This window comes from Lithobates pipiens, unplaced genomic scaffold (genome assembly GCF_037356315.1).
Source record: "Lithobates pipiens isolate NorthernLeopardFrog02 unplaced genomic scaffold, aLitPip1_a1.2 Scaffold_19, whole genome shotgun sequence".
NCBI classification, from domain to species: domain Eukaryota; kingdom Metazoa; phylum Chordata; class Amphibia; order Anura; family Ranidae; genus Lithobates; species Lithobates pipiens.
The window spans coordinates 438511183-438530690 of record NW_027507764.1 but is presented as its reverse complement, the minus strand read 5'-3'; the positions used below and the strand labels follow the sequence as shown (position 1 = coordinate 438530690).

General features: G+C 41.7%; 1 protein-coding gene across 5 annotated transcripts in view; it reads left to right on the top strand.

Annotated features, from left to right (window-relative positions):
- The window catches only part of PRKDC (protein kinase, DNA-activated, catalytic subunit), a 794135-nt gene that overhangs the window by 638848 nt on the left and 135779 nt on the right, over positions 1 to 19508 (top strand). For all 5 annotated transcript variants that reach the window (XR_013277654.1, XR_013277655.1, XM_077492661.1 and 2 more), the window contains exons 74-75: positions 3852 to 4063; positions 6296 to 6383. Coding sequence is in view for 3 of the 5 variants with exons in the window: in XM_077492661.1 (XP_077348787.1) it covers positions 3852 to 4063; positions 6296 to 6383 (300 nt within the window). In the remaining 2 variants the exon portion in view is untranslated. The remainder of the gene's footprint in view (positions 1 to 3851; positions 4064 to 6295; positions 6384 to 19508) is intronic.

Here is a 19508-nt window from a genome sequence, read left to right as displayed (position 1 = left end):
AGGGAAGGCTCTAGTGGACATGGCTGGATTGAGAGCGGGCTCAAGTAAGTATTAGGCGAGGCTGCTGCACACAGAAATTTTTTTTGCCTTCGTGCCTACAATTCATGAAGGTAAAAAAAAAAAAAACTTGTGCCTTCACAACCACTTTAAAATTGCAGTGCCTGAAAAAGTAATCGTACCCCTTGAAAATTTTCCACATTTTGTCATGTTACAACCAAAAACGTAAATGTATTTTTTGGGGATTTTATGTGATAGACCAACACAAAGTGGCACATAATTGTGAAATGTAAGGAACATGATAAATGGTTTTCAGAAAATGTTATAATTATCATATATGTATATACAGTATCTCACAAAAGTGAGTACACCTGTCAGATTTTTTTAAATATTTCATTATATCTTTTCATGTGACAACACTGGAGAAATGACACTTTGCTGCAATGTAAAATAGTGAGTGTACAGCTTGTATAACAGTGTAAATCTGCTGTCCCCTCAAAATAACTCAACACACAACCATTAATGTCTAAACCACTGGCAACAAAAGTGAGTACACCCCTAAGTGAAATTGTCCAAATTGGGCCCAATTAGCCATTTTCCCTCCCCGGTGTCATGTGACTCGTTAGTGTTACAAGATCTCAGTTGTGAATGCGGAGCAGGTGTGTTAAATTTGGTGCTATAGCTTTCACTTTCTCATTCTGGTCACTGGAAGGATACATGGCACCTCATGGAAAAGAACTCTTTGAGGATCTGAAAAAAAGAATTTTTGCTCTACATATAGATGGCCTAGCCCTAGGCTATAAGAAGATTGACAAGACCCTGAAGCTGAGCTGCAGCATGGTGGCCAAGACCATGCAATGGTTTAACAAGACAGGTTCCACTCAGAACAAGCCTCGCCATGGTCGACCAAAGAAGTTGAGTGCACATGCTCAGCATCATTTCCAGAGGTTGTCTTTGGGAAATAGACGGATGAGTGCTGCCAGCATTGCTGCAGAGGTTGAATGGGTCAGGGGTCAGCCTGTCAGTGCTCAGACCATACACCACATACTGCATCAAATTGGGCTGCATGGCTGTTGTCCAAGAAGGAAACCTCTTCTAAAGATGATGCACAGGAAAGCCCGCAAACAGTTTGCTGAAGACAAGCAGACTAAGGATGTGGATTACTGAAACCATGATCTGTGGTCTAATGAGACCAAGATCAACTTATTTGGTTCAGATGGTCTCAAGCATGTGTCGTGGCAACCAGGTTAGCATTACAAAGACAAGTGTATCTTGCCTACAGTCAACGATGGTGGTGGGAGAGTCATGGTCTGGGGCTGCTTGAGTGCTGCCGACACTGGGGAGCTACAGTTCATCGAGGGAACCATGAATGCCAAAATGTACTGTGGCATACTGAAGCAGAGGCTGATCCCCTCCCTTTGGACACTGGGCCATAGGCAGTATTCCAACATAACAAGCCCAAACACACCTCCAAGATGACCACTGCCTTGCTAAAGAAGCTGAGGGTAAAGGTGATGGACTGGCCGAACATGTCTGCAGACCTAAAACCTATTGAGCATCTGTGGGGCATTCTCAAACAGAAGGTGGAAGAGCGCAAGGTCTCTAACATCCACCAACTCTGTGATGTCATCATGGAGGAGTGGAAGAGGACTCCAGTTTGACTATGACAATGACTGTGTGTTCAGTTATTTTGAGTGAACAGCAAATTTACACTGTTATACAAGCTGTGCACTCAATACTTTACATTGTATCAAAGTTTCATTTCTTTAGTGTTGTCACATGAAAAGTAAAATAAAATAATTACACAAATATGAGGGGTGTACTCACTTTTGTGAGATACTGTATATCTGAAAAGTGTGGCGTGCATTTGTTTTCAGCCCCCTTTACTCTGATACACCTAACTAAAATCTAGTGGAGCCAATTGCCTTCAGAAATCATCTAATTAGTAAATAAAGTCCACCTGTGTGTAATTTAATCTCAGTATATGTACAGCTGTTATGTAAAGCCCTCAGAGATTTGTTAGAGAACCTTGGTGAACAAACAGCATCATGAAGGCCAAGGAACACACCAGACAGGTCAAGGATAAAGTTGTGGAGAAGTTTAGAGCAGGGTCAGGTTATAAAAAAAAAAATTCCCAAGCTTTGAACATCTCAGGGAGCACTGTTCAATCCATCAACCCGAAAATGTAAAGAGTATGGCACAATGGCAAACCTACCAAGACCTGGACGTCCACCTAAACTAACGGGTCGGGCAAGGAGAACATTAATCGGAGAAGCAGCCAAGAGGTCCTTGGTAACTCTGAAGGAGCTGCAGAGCTCCACAGCTCAAGTGGAAGAATCTGTCCACAGGACAACAATTTGCCGTGCACCCCACAAATCTGGCCTTTGTTAAAAGAAAGCCATAAGAAGTCCCATTTGCAGTTTGCAAGAAGCCATGTTGGGGACACAGCAAACATGTGGAAGAAGGTGCTCTGGTCAGATGAGATCAAAATTTAACTTTTTGGCCTAAAAGCAAAATGCTATTTGTAGCAGAAAACTAACCCTGCACATCACCTTAAACCAGGGGTCTCAAACTGGCGGCCCTCCAGCTGTTGCAAAACTACAAGTCCCATCATGCCTCAGCCCGTGGGAGTCATGCTTGTAACTGTCAGCCTTGCAATGCCTCATGGGACTTGTAGTTTAGCAACAGCTGGAGGGCCGCCAGTTTGAGACCCCTGCCTTAAACACATCATCCCCACCGTGAAACATGGTGGTGAGGATGCTTTTTTCATCAGAAAATACAGAACAATCTTCGATAAAAACCTGTTAGAATCTGTAAAAGACTTGAGATGGAGATTCATCTTCCAGCAGGACAAAGACCCTAAACATACAGCCAGAGCTACAATGGAATGGTTTAGATCAGGGATCTCCAAACTACGGCCCTCCAGCTGTTGCAGAACTATACATCCTGTGAGGCATTGTAAAACTCTGCCATTCACAGACATGACTAGGCATGATGGGAATTGTAGTTACTGAACAACTGGAAGGCCGTAGTTTGGAGACCCCTGGTTTAGATCCAAGCATATTCTTGTGTTAGAATGGCCCATTCAAAGTCCAGACCTAAATCCAAATGAGAATCTGTGGCAAGACTTGAAAATTGCTGTTCACAGATACTCTTCATCCAATCTGACAGAGCTTGAGCTATTGTGCAAAGAAGAATAGGCAAACATTTGGTTGTAACATCAGAAAAAGTGAAACATTTCAAGGTGTGTGAATACTTTTTCAAGGCTCTGTATAGCGCTCCCAGCAAGACAAGATTGCTATGATCCAGTGATAAAGTAATGCCACGTACTCACGACTGGACTTTTTGACAGCAAAGTTCGGTCACAACGTGTCTGTCGGACAATTCGATCATATGTGGGCTCCATCGGACCTTTGCTTGCCAAAAATCCGGTGGATTTTAGAAATAGAACATGTTTTAAATTTTGCTACCGGAACTCGGCCGGGAAATCCGTTTGTGTGTATGCTAGTCTGAAGGACAAAAACCGACGCTAGGGCAGCTATTGGCTACTGGCTATGAACTTCCTTATTCTAATCTGGTCGTACGTCATCACGTTCTAATCCGTCGGACTTTGGTGTGATTGTGTGTGGCCAAGTCCGTTCATTCGGAAAGTCAGTTGGAAAGACCTTGTCCCTTAAAGTCCGGTAATGTGTACGTGGCATAAGAATGTTTTTCATCCACGCACACTGAAACTTTCTATGCTGTATATCCACCCTAGCCTTTTATGAAAGTATGCTGTTTAATAGAACTGCCAAACTACTGTTGCTGTGTTGTGTTTTTTAATTTTAATTAGCTCTACTTTTGCCCTTTTCCAGGTTATTTCAGTTCCATGCTGGCAATTTATTGCCTGGATCAGTCAGATGATGGCAATGCTTGATAAGAAGGAAGCCATTGCAGTACAGTTTATAATAGAAGAGATTTCTGATCATTACCCCCAGGCGCTTATGTACTCTTTTATGATCAGTGGGGAGAACTATAAATTTGAGGGCACAGTGGATGGGCACAGAAATAAAGAGTTTGTGGAAAGGTAAATATGCACAAATATTTTATTTTTGACCATCAATAATATATATGCGTGCTGATCAAATTGTTGCTATGAAGTGGTTAGTGGTCCTTGTCTTCAATATCCAATACTCAAACATTAAAATTATGTTTTCAGTTATATAAAGCCACAGGTTTTTTTAAAGAATTTTCAGCAGTTGGTTTAATCACTTAGTATGCATCTTCTTTTATCTTTTAAACCTGAGCTGTTCCAATTTAGGCCAGTGCCATGACCTCTGCCCCAGGCATTCTCTTTTTAGGGTGGATCTTTTCTCTTAAAGAATTCTGTGGCGCCACTCTTTCATGAAGTGGTTATAGCTGTGTCTCCCTACACTGTGTGCATCAATTGGAACATTGCTCCTCCCTCTTCCTCCCCCTCCATTCTCCAAACTAAGAAACTGACAGTGGACTGCACTGTCCACTGTTGGCTATTTACCTGTAAAGACTGGAAGTTCAGGTAAGCAGCACTCAGAGAGCGGGAGCCATCAGCATTGAAAGTTGTAAGCTGCAAGTGCTAAAGTAAGAAATGTAACAAATAGCTTACTGAGAAATGTTAATTTTATTGGGCTCAGTGTATTAAGGTAGAGACCATAATGGTTTAATACTACTTTTAAAGGGCAAGACCAACCTGTAGTGGGCATACAATACTGTAAGAGCATATAATTATCCACTTCCTGACTTTTTCAAGACATTTTCTGTGTGATCTGTTTTTTAAAAACCTGCACCATGGACCCTGCAACTTTTGCTTGCAATATATAGATGTTTCATTAGAATAATTGGTGTCCTTGAAGTGAATGTGCAGGGCCTGATAGGGTGGGGATTGCAGTGTAGGACAAGGCTGTTTCTTTTGAGGTTGGATTCATGTTTTATGTGCATGCTGCAGACCTGTAGCTGTGAATGGGCCCTTAGAGTTTCTCATTGTCCTTCAGACTACTCTAAAATACATCGGTAGTAAACAAGCCAAACCAGCCATCATAGGAAAGAATGGGATTTCTAGTTGACATTTTTTAAAATTCTTTATTTAGAAAGGTTTTATGTACAGGACATCCAAAAGAACTATACACAGAAATTACAGGGATTAGTAATTGAGTCACAGAAGTATACATTGAGTGCAAGTCAAACATCACCTGTGCATTTGTCGTATAACTCCTTACAACCACATTTTGTGAAGTCCAACAAAAAAGGGCATGGGGCAACCATAAGACAAAGGGGGAACTCGAGGATGACTAATAATCTACAGTAAATGAAAAGGAAACCAAGAAATTTCTACTGGGAAAATGAGGAAGGAAATGATATGAGAATTGTAGGGGAACGGGGCCCTGACCCTCGGTAGTATAGAGAATCCGAGATAAGCATTCAATCTGCTCTAGTAAGTAGAGTCTTACCCTCCTCTGAGAACTTAAAGGCCGTCCAGTAGAATTAGGTTTTCTTATAGATGTTCTGCTTATTTTGTAAAGTGAGGAATAGATCTTATGGTTAGTATCCTCTACTTAGCCACATGGAGATTGGGGGGGGGGGGTTAGAGTCTTTCCATATCGAGGTGATATAGGCTTTAGCTGCATTCAGAAGGTGACACAGTATGCCTCTCTTGCAAGTATGGCTGTCTTGTAAGGCAGACAGTCAAGAATGGTGAAATCCATACAATTTTGGGAGATCTCCCTGACCTAGTTCCATAAGATTCTCTGCAGCGGACATGACCAAAAAGTGTGTAGGAGCAAACCCTTACCCCTATTTCATTGTCGGTACAGTGTGAATTGTTTATGTAGTATCATAGGAGTTTTGTACTACCTAGAGAAAATATTGAAATTAGTCTCCTGGTGGCAAGAGCAGATAGAGGACCTTAGGGCTAAATGTAGTTTCTTTTGAGATTGCTGCAGGGAGAAGGACAGGTTTAAATACTGCTCTTTTACTTTGGAAGGTTTATAGTCCCCTGGGGATGCGGAAATGAGGAATAAGGGAGTAAATGATGGATAGAGAGTGTCTTAAGGGGTGTTGGTCAGAAAACAAAGCTTTTCAAGAGCCGTCAGTGGTTTATGAAATTCTGAAGGAGAGGGTAGAGTGCGGAGGAAATTATATAGTTGTGAGGCCCTCTGAGTGTCCAACTGGAAAGGGGCTGTGTGGTTTAACATTCATTTTTATGCAACAAAATGCAATGATTTTGCAATAATATTTCCTTGTTGGAATGTAATCCATGCTGCTTGTATTTTTTCTTTTTAAGAATTCGAAACAAGCTGGATAAAAATGGATTAGCTGGGGAATTCATCAAAGCCCTGGAGCAACTGTCTAATCCTGCCTTGATATTACAGGTATTTTGGGTGTCTAAAAGTGATTAACTTGATTATAGGAATGCATACAGATTGCCTTATTTGGATAGAGTTCTCTCCAAATTACAGTGTTTAAGGGTGATCACTTGTAGCCGTAAATTATATAATGACTTCAGCTACCAGTGTATTGAGTCCTGTTTAACTTGGGCTAACGCTGCATCTTTCATTCTAGTGTAATCACAGGTAAATGTGTTATTTATTCTGTTACTGAAAGATTTTAGATTTTTTTTTTTTTGTGGTTGAACTAGATGGACTTGTCTTTTTTCAACCTGACTAACTGTGTAACTATCTGCATTTCCAGTGCCATGTAATACCAATGCATGGATGTATACGAAGAACAAAATTAGCTGCGCTACCTACCCCCACTGAGGCTATTACTGTTTGTGCAAAGAATAGAATATTAATCAGATAATTCCAATAGATTAAGTGAAATCAGCTAGACCAATTCATATACAATCAAAATTAAGTGATAAATGCTCAAAATTAAATATGATTAAATGAATATAGTGATTAATAACAGTTGATTATATTCAAAAAGTGACTAAATAATTATAAATAAATACATAAATTCATTAATTATTGACTATAAATTAATTTAAATTAATTATATTCAATAAATAATTATAAATACAGTGATTGTTAATTATAATTAAGATAAAAACCCAGTGACAAATTAGTAAAAAAAAATTATAAAAAAATATATCCATAAAAAAGTGAACCAGTGACCCACAACCAATGAGAAAAAGTCCAAACAAAAAGTCTTTATATTGGAAGAGATATCTCTTTATGAGGGTGCCAGTCAGCCGTGCGATCCACCTTCACCAAGCCAGAAACCTGTGAGTCATCAGTGGGAATGCACGCTTACCAGAAAGCGGTATGTAAATGCTCATTGAATTTCTCACCCGAACTGCACCAATCCTGTCTCCTATTGCGGAAACACTTTCGAATGGACCATGGAGATTTTCACATAAGCAGGCAATGGTTTAGATGGTAACTCGGAAAACACAAAGAAAGCCTCCCATTGCGTAAACCAGGCAGGCTATTTTTATTTAAATAAAATATACTCACAAACATATCAGTAAAAAAAGCATGAAATGCCGGTCGGCATGCGAGCGCCCGTTCAGAAGGTCAACGTAATTGCGTCAGCACATCTGGACCACCCAAAATGGATGTATACAACAGCACTACATCCTTTCATAACTCCCCCATCATTTTCCTTTACATACTTTCAGCATGTTTGGACTTCAAAGTAGCAGGATAACATTTTGCTCCCTTGTAATCAACCTATTTATGTGGTACATTGTCAAGGCATTTTGGAATGAAATTTAATGTTTTGATTTGTAATTAATTTTAATTTTGCAATCATTTTTCAATACAATTTGGCCCTGTCTGGCTACATAATTATGCTTTTATCTATGTCTAATTTGCTGTCAATAAAATAGAGCATTTTCTATAATATATGCTCAGTAAGACATTGGGAATCCATGACCTGTTAGATATCCATCTTGTATGAGTTGTTTTCATTTAGTCTTATTTTTGGCATTTAGGTATTAGAACTGGATAAAATGAGAAAAAAGGCCTTTGCGCTACTATTTAAAGTGTAAAATCACAAAAACTTATTTTGAAAGTGATAAATATATGTATAAATGTGATAAAAAACCTCATACAGACAAATGAAGTGAATAAACACACTTAAATCAAACAAGTGTCACTAAAACGTGTAAACGTGCAAAATAGCAATTAAAGTGCTAATAACTGCCACTGGACCTAGTAGTATTCACATAATACCAGTAGCTGAAAAATAAAATAGCTGAAAAATAAAATAAATAGTGGTCCTGCGCAAATACAAAATATGATAAAAGTGCTAGTGCTTAAATAAATAACAAAATATACAAAAAAGGTAGTTCAAAAATCTAGTCCATATAGCAAGTCTTTAGGTATATTCAACGGCACCAAAGGTATTCTGATAGACTCAACTCAGAGAGGAAGATTTTTAAAACATATTCATGTAGAAAGGAAAGGATAAGAGCTCCCAGAACTCTCACCTCTACTTTAAGGAAAATAGGCACATCAAATAGAATAGGCAGCCTCCGTTCTCTCTTTAACAAGCAGGGGGTCCTCAACAGTAAATATTTCCACAGTTATGAACATCCACCATGGGCCACCAGAGGGCCATTCATTCCTGTAATAGTTGTACTGTGGTATAGGCAGCGGTGTCCATAAACAAATGCCACTCCATAGGATGCAGTCCCCTGATGAAGTCACGTGATTGACGTAACGCATAGGGAGTGGCCGTCGCAATACCGGAAGTGACGTAAGACTGGCGGAAGACGCCAGGACACCATTTTCATTGTGTGCTGTTTTATTTACTTCTAAATGTGACAGTCTTATTCGGTTTTTTATTTAATAAACTGCTCGTTTTTAACAATACTGCACTATTGGAGCCTTCTCTTCTCTTTTATGTGATTTTATGTGGGTTTTATGTGGTTTTATGGACACCGCTGCCTATACCACAGTACAACGGAGGCTGCCTATTCTATTTGATGTGCCTATTTTCCTTAACCACTTTCAGACCGGACCATTTTGCTGGTCAATGACCAGAGGTCTTTTTACAATTTGGCACTGCGCTGTTTTAACTGGTAATTGCGCGGTCATGCAATGTTGTACCCAAACAAAATTTGCGTCCTTTTTTTCCCAAAAATAGAGCTTTCTTTTAAAGGTATTTGACTGACTCTGCGATTTTTTATTTTTTGCGATATAAACGTAAAAAGACTGCAAATTTTGGGGAAAAAAATGATATTTTCTACTTTTTGTTATTAGAAAAATCCAATAAACTCAATTTTAGTCATACATTTAGGCCAAAATGTATTCAGCCACATGTCTTTGGTAAAAAAAAAAGTCAATAACTGTATATTTATTGGTTTGCACAAAAGTTGTCACATCTACAAACTAAGTTACGTTTTCTGGAATTTACGCAGCTTTTAGTTTGACTGCCTATCTCATTTCTTGAGGTGCTAAAATGGCAGGGCAGTACAAAACCCCCCCAAATGACCCCATTTTGGAAAGTAGATTTGCTGAGAGGCATGTTGAGTCCATGGGATATTTTATATTTGGCACAAGTTGCGGGAAAATTACAAACTTATATTTATTTATTTATTTTTTCACAAAGTTGTCACTAAATGATATATTGCTCACACATGCTATGGGCATATGTGAAAAGACACCCCAAAATAAGTTCTGCTGCTTCTCCTGAGTACGGGGATACCACATATGTGGGACTTTTTGGGAGCCTAGCCGCGTACGGGGCCCCGAAAACCAAGCACCGCCTTCAGGCTTTCTAAGGGCGTACATTTTTGACTTCACTCCTCACTACCTATTACAGTTTTGAAGGCCATAAAATGCCAAGATGGCACAAAACCCCCACAAATGACCCCATTTTAGAAAGTAGACACCCCAAGCTATTTGCTGAGAGGCATGTTGAGTCCATGGAATATTTTATATTTTGCCACAAGTTGCGGGAATATTACTAACTTTTTTTTTTTTTTCACAAAGTTGTCACTAAATGATATATTGCTCACGCATGCCATGGGCATATGTGAAATGACACCCCAAAATAAATTCTGCTGCTTCTCCTGAGTATGGAGATACCACATATGTGGGACTTTTTGGGAGCCTAGCCGCGTACGGGGCCCCGAAAACCAAGCACCGCCTTCAGGCTTTCTAAGGGCGTTACAGTTTTGAAGGCCATAAAATGCCAAGATGGCACAAACCCCCCCCCCCCCCCCCCAATGACCCCATTTTGGAAAGTAGACACCCCTAAATTTAGGGGTACACTAGTGAGACTAGGTAATAAATGGCGGGTGCCCTGAAACTATAAAAAAATAACTAACCAACCAGCATCACCTGTAACAGTTATATGGTGATCACTGGTGAAAGGGTTAACTAGGGGACAATCAGGGGGCTTTATGCGGTAGTATATGGGGGTCTCTGGCGCTATAAAAAGCTGCGGCGAACCTAAATACCTACCTGCCTAACTAGCGTCACCTGTGACACTAATACAGCGATCAGAAAAACGATCGCTTATTAGGCTGGGTTCACACTGGAGTGATGCGGGAACGCCACAAATCCACGGCGGGTTCCCGCATCGCATGCCTCCCGGCGGCAGTTCACACTGCCCTATGCGAACTGCTGGGAGTGTCAGTGAAATGTTAATGACACCCCCAGATCAGTTCGCATATCGCAGTGCAATCTGCAAACTCGGATCGCATGGTGTGAACACCCATGCGATCCGATTCTGCTGCAGACCAAAAAAAGGGTCCCATGCGAATTTGCGGCGGGTGCGGCGCGAATTCAGCCATACTATCTGTATGGCTGAACTCGAATCGCACAGAGATCAGATGTGATTTGCACTGCAGTGCGGTGCGAATCACATCCGTTCTCATAAACCGCTGCAATGTGAACCCAGCCTTAGTGACACTGGCGACGATCACAGGGTTAAACCTTTATTGGGGGGGTAGGGGGTACATTAGAACTAAAGGGGGCTAACCCTAACTGCCCTAACAGTTATTACAGTCACAAATGACACCAATGCAAAAAAAAAAAATGCAATTGATGTCACTGTGACTGGGGGGGGGGGGGCAAGGGTAATTGGGGGGGTGATCAGGGGGTGAAGGGGGGGTGTGAGTGTGCCTGGCATGTTCTACTGTGTAGTGTCGTGTTGGTGCAACTCACCGATCCTCTCTCCTCAGTGCCGGAACGAAAAATACCGACACAGAGGAGAGATTACATCACTTCCTCTGCCTGTGTTTACATTACAGGAGAGGAAGTGATGCAATGCTTCACTTCCATTCGTCAGGAGCGATCACGAGGGGGTGGCCATGAATGAATGGCCACCCCCTCATCCCGGATCGCTCCTGCACGGATACTGACCGCCGCTGGCACCGGGGGGGGGGGGGCGATCGGGCCCCCCACCCGCGGGAAGGCAGGGACGTATATATACGCCCATAAGCCTGCCCGTGCCATTCTGTCGACGTATATCGTCGTGCGGCGGTCGGCAAGTGGTTAAAGTAGAGGTGAGAGTTCTGGGAGCTCATATCCTTTCCTTTCTACATGAATATGTTTTAACCACTTCCTCTCTGAGTTGAGTCTATCAGAATACCTTTGGTGCCGTTGAATATACCTAAAGACTTGCTATATGGACTAGATTTTTGAACTACCTTTTTGTATATTTATTTATTTATTTAAGCACTAGCACTTTTATTATCATATTTTGTATTTGCGCAGGACCACTATTTATTTTATTTTTAGGTATTAGAACTGCACAATCTTAACCACTACAATACAGGGCACTTTCGCCCCCTTCCTTCCCAGCCCAATTTTCAGCTTTCAGCGCTCTAGCGCTTTCAGTGACAATTGCGCGGTCATGCTACACTGTACCCAAATGAAATTGTTATCATTTTGTTCGCACAAATAGAGCTTTATTTTGGTGTTATTTATTCACGACTCCGTTTTTTTTTTTTTTTTGCGATATAAGCGCAAAAATAGCGGAAATTTGGAAAAAAAACAATATTTTCTTTTTTCTATTTGAAAAGAAATCCAATAAAATCAAATTTTGTCATAAATTTAAGCCAAAATGTATTCTGCTACATGTTTTTGGTAAAAAAAATTCCGTTAAGTGTATAATAATTGGTTTGTGTGATCACGGACATATGTACGCAAATGATCATGTACATATGTGTGCAGGTGATCACATACATATGTGTGCAGATAATCATTGGGACATGTGATTTTAGTGGGACATATGTGGGGGACATGTTTTTATTATTAGGGACATGTGTTTTTATTATTTGGGGACATGTATGTTTTGGGGACATGTGTGTTTTGGGGACATGTGTGGGGACTGTGTGGTGTGTTGTGTGTTTACACTACACTGATGATCAGTGAGTAAAAAGCTGTAAAAAGCAGCCCATACTCACTGATCATCAGCCGGCTGCAGCGTTCTGCTCTCCTCTCCTCAGCGGTGACTTCCGTGTGAGGAGAGGAGAGCCGATTGCCTAGCAACCGGCTGTTTGTTTACATCACATGACGGCCGTGATTGGACACGACCGTCATGTGATCAGGAGGGCCAATCACAGAGCCCTCCTGCCGATCTGAGATGTGCCGTGTCCGGGTGACACGAGCACATCGGGATCGCGCCGCTGCGCGGGCGATCCCGCTACTCCTGAATGACGTTCCTGAACGTCCTATCAGGAGTAGACGGCTCCCACCCGGCCGTATATATGCATTGGCCGGGTGGGAAGTGGTTAATCTCAATTCTACCCCCATCACTGTCCCTATTGCAGAGTTGAGTTCTCTGCTCACTCTGCTGTCAAACGAAAAAAAAACGTGCAAAAAAAAAGTGCAGTCTGTCAAGTTTTTAACAACATTGTCTGTTAGTAGATAACTAGAAATTGCATTGTAAATCTTCCTTTTTAGATCAAAGGCATAAACTTCTGTATGTAAATGCAGGAAGTTTAATCACTTAACCAGTTCCGGACCAGCCGCTGTAGTTATGCAGGTAGTACCTGGGTTACAAACAAGATAGGGACTGTTTGTTCTTAAGTTGAATCTGTTTGTAAGTCAGAACAGGTAAATTTTTTAAGTGTCGCTCCAGCCAAAAAATCTATTTTTAAGCTTTTTGGATAACATAGGGAAGGTTTATCACCCCTATAACATTTGTTTAGCTGTCTGTGCCCCTGTACACAAGATTTCACCTCACTTTCTGTCCCAATGATAATTGGATTTAGAAAATTTTGGGCTGTTAGGGAAACAAGGATTGGTGATAACGCATCAGTGACGACACCTTTTTCCCATATTAACTCTTACAGGAGAGAATTTCCCTTCCTATAGGTAGGTTTCATTTTACTTCTTGTTATCTCCCTCCGTTTGTAAGTAGCAGTAGTTTTTAAGTCAGATGTTTGTAAGTAGGGGACCCCCTGTACTGTGGCAGGTTGGCCCGGCCCAAGCGGCGTAGGTGTGCGTGCGTGCGTCCGCCCGCCCGCAACGATCGGATTAGCTTCAGAACCAATCAGTCCCCAGACCAATGATTTCTGGCCTGGACCTGGTGATCAGTCCTGGAGAATGAAATCCTTCCCCTGCATGTGTAAGTGTAAACACAGCAGGGGAAGTGATGTCATCTCTCCTCGTGGAACTCTCTTCTGTTCCAGAGAGAGGTAAGTGCACCAACACTACACTGACACCAGCTCACGTAGGTACACTTGTCATCCCCCGATAGCTCATTGTAAGTTCACCAATTAGACAAGGGACATTTTGACAGTTAAATATATAAATCACAGAAGATGAGATAAGAGTAAACCTCTTTTATAACAGGTGGTTTGAAATAATTACGTGGAATACGAGAAAGTTATGTGCAGAACATTAATTAAGTTTGACAGGGTCAAATAAAGGTCTGTTTGTGCCCTCATTAAAACTGTTAAAATACATACATATAGTGAGACATATAACACATCTGGGTTATTGAAAGTTCCTTCTCTAAAAGTTGTGAATCTGTTATTCTTGAAGATAGTTAAACCTTATCAAGATGAGGAGGGTTTGATTTAACACAGCTGGGTGCCAGACAGTCTCTACACAGGTGTTCTTATTTGTACAAAACCGGTTATAAATCATTTTAATGAACATATAGGAATTCTGAGAATAATTAAGTTTATCTGGTTGTAGAACAAGTACCAGATTTATGGATAAACATTGACGTAGATCTTAGCGACCAATCATGTCTAGGAGTGGGTCTACCCCTCTCCTCTTGTTTTCTTTATAAAATGTATCAATAAAGATTTCAGACTTGCTTTGCACATTGCTTGCTGTGTGTGTGTCATTGAGGTCTCCTGAATTCTGATTGCGGTCGCTGTGAATTTGCCAGGATAAGAGGGTGGTCGGCTGTCCAGTAATTAATCCCTTTCAAGTACCAGTAGCGATAACACCTACACACGCACCATACACCACCCTTAGTAGTATAGTGTCTGAACAGATCGATATCTGGTCAGATCTATACTAGCGTCCCCAGCAGTTTAGGGTTCCCAAAAATGCAGTGTTAGGGGGATCAGCCCAGATACCTGCTAGCATCTGTGTTTTAGCCCCTCCGCCCAGCCCACCTAAGTGCAGTATCAATCGATCACGGTAACTTACAACAATACTAAACACATAACTGCAGCATTCGCAGAGTCAGGCCTTTGAAGCGTTTGAAGCAGTCACTGACAGTCAGGAGCTCTTTTTCCTGTGAGTCTCACTACTGTACCAGTAAATTTAGAGACCAAAATGTCAAATCAAAGGTACAGTAGTGAAGAGGCCTACACATTTCTGAGCATGATAGATAGTGAAGGGGAATTTATCCATCTGTGAGATTCAGGCTCAGAATATGAAACCGTAGAAAGCAGTGGCACCCTGTCAGATAGCGCTGACAATGGAGTAGTGATCCCTGCCAAGGTCAAACGTACCCGACCCCGTTCTTCTGCTGTTATTGAGGTGCAAGAACCGCAGGGCTCTTGTATGGAGCAGAGAGCCAATACTAGTGCCACTCATTCTTCTGGGGAACTGGCAAGCACCAGCGGCCTAGTACATCCTGGTCGTACATCCAGTACTGCAGTAAGACCCCTTTCACACTGCGCCACCCATAGCGTTGGTGGTAAAACACTGCTATTTTTAGCGTCATTTTACCGTCAAATTTGAAGAGAATTTTGGTCGCTAGCGGGGCACTTTTAACCCCCGCTAGCGGCCGAGAAAGGGTTAAAACCACCCGCAATGCGCCGCAATAGTGACATTTTTCTGGTGGTATAGCTGCGCTTTGCCATTGATTTCAATGGAGAGCAGTGGTGGAGGAGCCATAAACACACCGCTCCTTCACTGCTGCAAAGAAGCTGCTGGCAGGACTTTTCCTGGCGTCCTGCCAGCGCACCACTCCAGTGTGAAAGCCCTCATGCTTTCACACTGGAGACAATGGTTCAGCTGTTTGAGGGCGGATTGCAGCTGCTTTTTTTAACGCTATAGCACCTGCAAAATGCCCTCAGTGTTAAAGGTGTCTAACACTTAGTGACATGGCCAGTCCTATAAGTGCAGTTCAAGCTGGTGAGGTGGCTAGCATGAGTAGTGTCCCGCAGCCACCAAGAAGTAGAGAAACACAAGCCCATCGAGGTCATAGTGCCCTTCCTGCTGCATTTGACAATCCTAATTGGGAGCCCACCACTTCTGCAGCACCCATACTTTCCCCATTCACTGGCCGACCCGGAATTCAGGTGGGAACAGTTGATTTTACGTCACTTGATTTTTATATCTTGTTTTTCATGGAAGATCTCTATAGATCTATTGTGGACCAAAGTAATTTGTATGCTGGTCAATTCATCATCGCAAATCCCCAGTTGACCCTTGCCAAAGATTGGAGACCTATTACAGTCTCTGAATTTAAGACCTTCCTGGGCCTATCCCTCGTGGGCATAACTAAAAAAAAAGAGTGAGTTGCGGTCATATTGGTCCACTGACCCAATTCACCATATGCCTGTGTTCTCTGCCTCCATGACCTGGACACAATACGAGCAGATCTTGCAGTTCATGCACTTCAATGTTAATGAACTCTGTTGTCCTTGGGCTGACCATGGATTTGATCAGCTCTACAAAATTCGGCCCCTCGTAAACCACTTCAACCAACAGTTTGCCTTGTTTACTTCCGATCAAGTTGTCTGCATCAATGAGTCCCTGATTGTTTTCTGGCCAATTGTCTATCAAACAGTATCTTCCTAGAAAGCGTGCCAGATATGGGGTCAAGATGTATAAGCTCTGTGACAGGGCAACAGGCTATACATATAGTTTTTATGGTTTACGAGGGGAATGGATAGTCACATAGAACCAAAGAACTGCCCAGACTACATAGGGGGTGCTGGTAAGATTGTGTGGGACTTGGTGTCGCCCTTATTCGGAAAGGGTCTCCACTTGTACGTGGACAATTATTACACGAGTGTGCTACTTTTTAGTCCCCTTTTTGATTACGGAATTGGCATATGTGGCACCATGCAATCTAATCACTGGGTCTTCCCCTAGCGGCTTGTAGAATCTCGATTTAAGACGGGTGGGAGAGAGCTTGCTTGAAGTATAATAATTTGTTAGTGAAGTAGAGGGTAGAGTACCTAATTGCCGGTAAGGCCCGACGCTGGTACTAAAAAAGTGTCTGTATACTTATTTCAATTGGCTTTGCTGAACGATTTTGTGCTATATACAAAGCTTCAGGATGAACTGGATCCTTCCTAAAATTCCAGGAAGAAATGGTCACAGCCCTTCTGTTTCCAGCCAGGGCTATGGCCCACCTTCCCAATGCAAATGCAGTGAGCCAACTGCATGAGAGGCATCTTCCGTATGTCCTCCCTGGTACCCTTACCCAAAGAACACTCCAAAGAAGATGTTGTGTCTGCAGAAAACACGGATTTAGGCATGAAACATGCTTTTATTGTCCCTCCAGTCCTGACCAACCTGGTTTATGCATCATTGACTGTTTGAAACACTACTACACACTAGTGGAGTATTGGTGTAGGGTACAGCACTACACAGTCCTAGGGCATACTAACACAAGTACTTGAAAGACAAGATGGACATCACATTTTGAGAGACCCTAATCTGGAGCGTATATGACGAAGCATGAGGGCAGGAGTGGAGGAACGATTTGTGCCTGACGTTAGGAGCGGATTGCCCTCCAGCTTTGGCATACATTTTTTAGGCACAAATTGCATTTAAAAAAAAAAAAAAAAAAAAAAAAAGCACTGATTTATTTATCTTGACAGCAACAGCGTTTGCTCCCACGATACATAAATCAGCAACTCCAACCCTGTAGGAGGTGATTTCACCACCACAGTTAAATAAAATGGTGCATGTATGCCAATCATTAAAAGTGGGTGGATGAAGGGCGGCATTCTAATGGTGGGCATACCCACCGATCAATCAGAGAAAAAAAAAGAACATTACAATGTATGCCCAACAAGGACTAGCGACATACTGGTATGTTGCTGGACTTTGAGTGTTTATACCAGAATGATGTCTTCCATGGTTTTCTCTGGCTTTCCTGTCCAAATAGGGAACCCCAAGAATGCAGCCAGTGGTTCCACCAGCTGACCATAGAGCTGATCAGAGACCAGAATGGCTCCAATCATCTCTGTGGCCTAAGAAACCGGAAGCTACAAGCATTTCATGACTAAAGCCCCATACACACTATCAGATTTTCTGCTGATTTTTGTCTTCGGTTTTACCAAAACCATGTAGTAGAAGGGCCTGCCTGATTGCATACAAATTGAAACGCCTAAGGTTTCACCTCATATTATATGGTTTTGGTAAATCTGAAGGAAAAAATCAGCAGAAAATCTGAGTGTGTGTATGGGGCTTTAGGTTTCGCCGGATATAAACAGTGCCATTTGGAAAGCATTTTATCACACAGATCTTGGTATGGTCAGATGCTTTGAGGGCAGAGGAGAGATCTCGGGTCTAATAGACCCCATTTTTTCAAAAAAGTGTACCTGTCACTAACTATTGCTATCATAGGGGATATTTACATTCCCTAAGATAACAATAAAAATGATTTAAAAAAAATAATAAAATAAATGAAATGAACCGTTTAAAAATATAAATAAAAAAAGTAAAATAAATAATAATAGAAAAGAAAAAAAGCACCCCTGTTCCCCTGAGCTTACGCGCAAAGGTGAACACAAAGCCGGTCTAGTGTCATATGTAAACAGCAATTGCACCATGCATATGAGGTATCACCACAAAGGTCAGATCAAGGGCAGTAATTTTAGCAGTAGACCCTCTGTAAATCTAAAGTGGTAACCTGTAAAGGCTTTTAACCACTTTCAGACCGGACCAATTTGCTGGTCAAAGACCAGACCACTTTTTGCGATTCGGCACTGCATCGCTTTAACTGACAATTGCGCGGTCGTGTGACGTGGCTCCTAAACAATATTGACGTGCTTTTTTCCCACAAATAGAGCTTCCTTTTGGTGGTATTTGATCACCCCTGCGGTTTTTATTTTTTGCGCTATAAAGAAAAATAGAGCGACAATTTTGAAAAAAACGCATTATTTTTTACTTTTTGTTATAATAAATATCCCCCAAAAATATATAAAAAAACATTTTTTCCCTCAGTTTAGGCTGATACATATTCTTCTACATATTTTTGGTAAAAAAAAATCGCAATAAGCGATTATTGATTGGTTTGCGCAAAAGTTATAGCGTTTACAAAATAGGGATAGTTTTATAGCATTTTTATTAATAATTTTTTATTATTTTTTTTTACTAGTAATGGCGGCTATCAGCGATTTTTATTGTGACTGCGACATTGTGGGGGACCCATCGGACATTTTTGACACATTTTTGGGACCATTGTCATTTATACAGTAATCACTGCTATATAAATGCAGTGATTCCTGTGTAAATGACACTGGCAGTGAAGGGGTTAACCAGTGGGTGGCAGTGTAGGGGTTAAGTGTTCCTAGTGGTGTGTTACTAACTGTGGGGGGGTTGGGCTTTCATTTAGTGAACACTGATCTCTGCTCCAATCACATGGAGCAGAGATCAGCGTTGCTAGGCAGAATGGAGAAATGCTGTTTACTCGGCATTTCCTCCATTCGGCCGCTCCGTGAGACGATCGCGGGGATGCCCGCGGCGATCGAGTCCGCGGGTCCCGCGACCGGACTCACGGGGGTCCCGACCAGCGCGGGAGCGCGCCGCCGGCGGCGCGCTCCCGATGGCAGGGCGGCATTGAATATTGGACGTACCTGTACGCCAATATGCCTGCCCGTGCCATTCTGTCGACGTACATCGTCGTGCGCTGGTCGGGAAGTGTTTAAAAATGTATGTAGTTTGTTGCCGCCGGACGTTTGTGTGCAATTTTAAAGCATGTCACGTTATGTAATTGGCATTAAGATCATGTTTTTTATTTCATCAAACATTTGGGCAATATAATGTGTTTTAGTGAATTAAAATTTTAAATAGTGTGTTTTTTCCAAAAAAACAAATGCATTTGAAAAACCGCTGCGCAAATACTGACAAAAAAAAACACCACCAATTTAATTTTGTAGGACC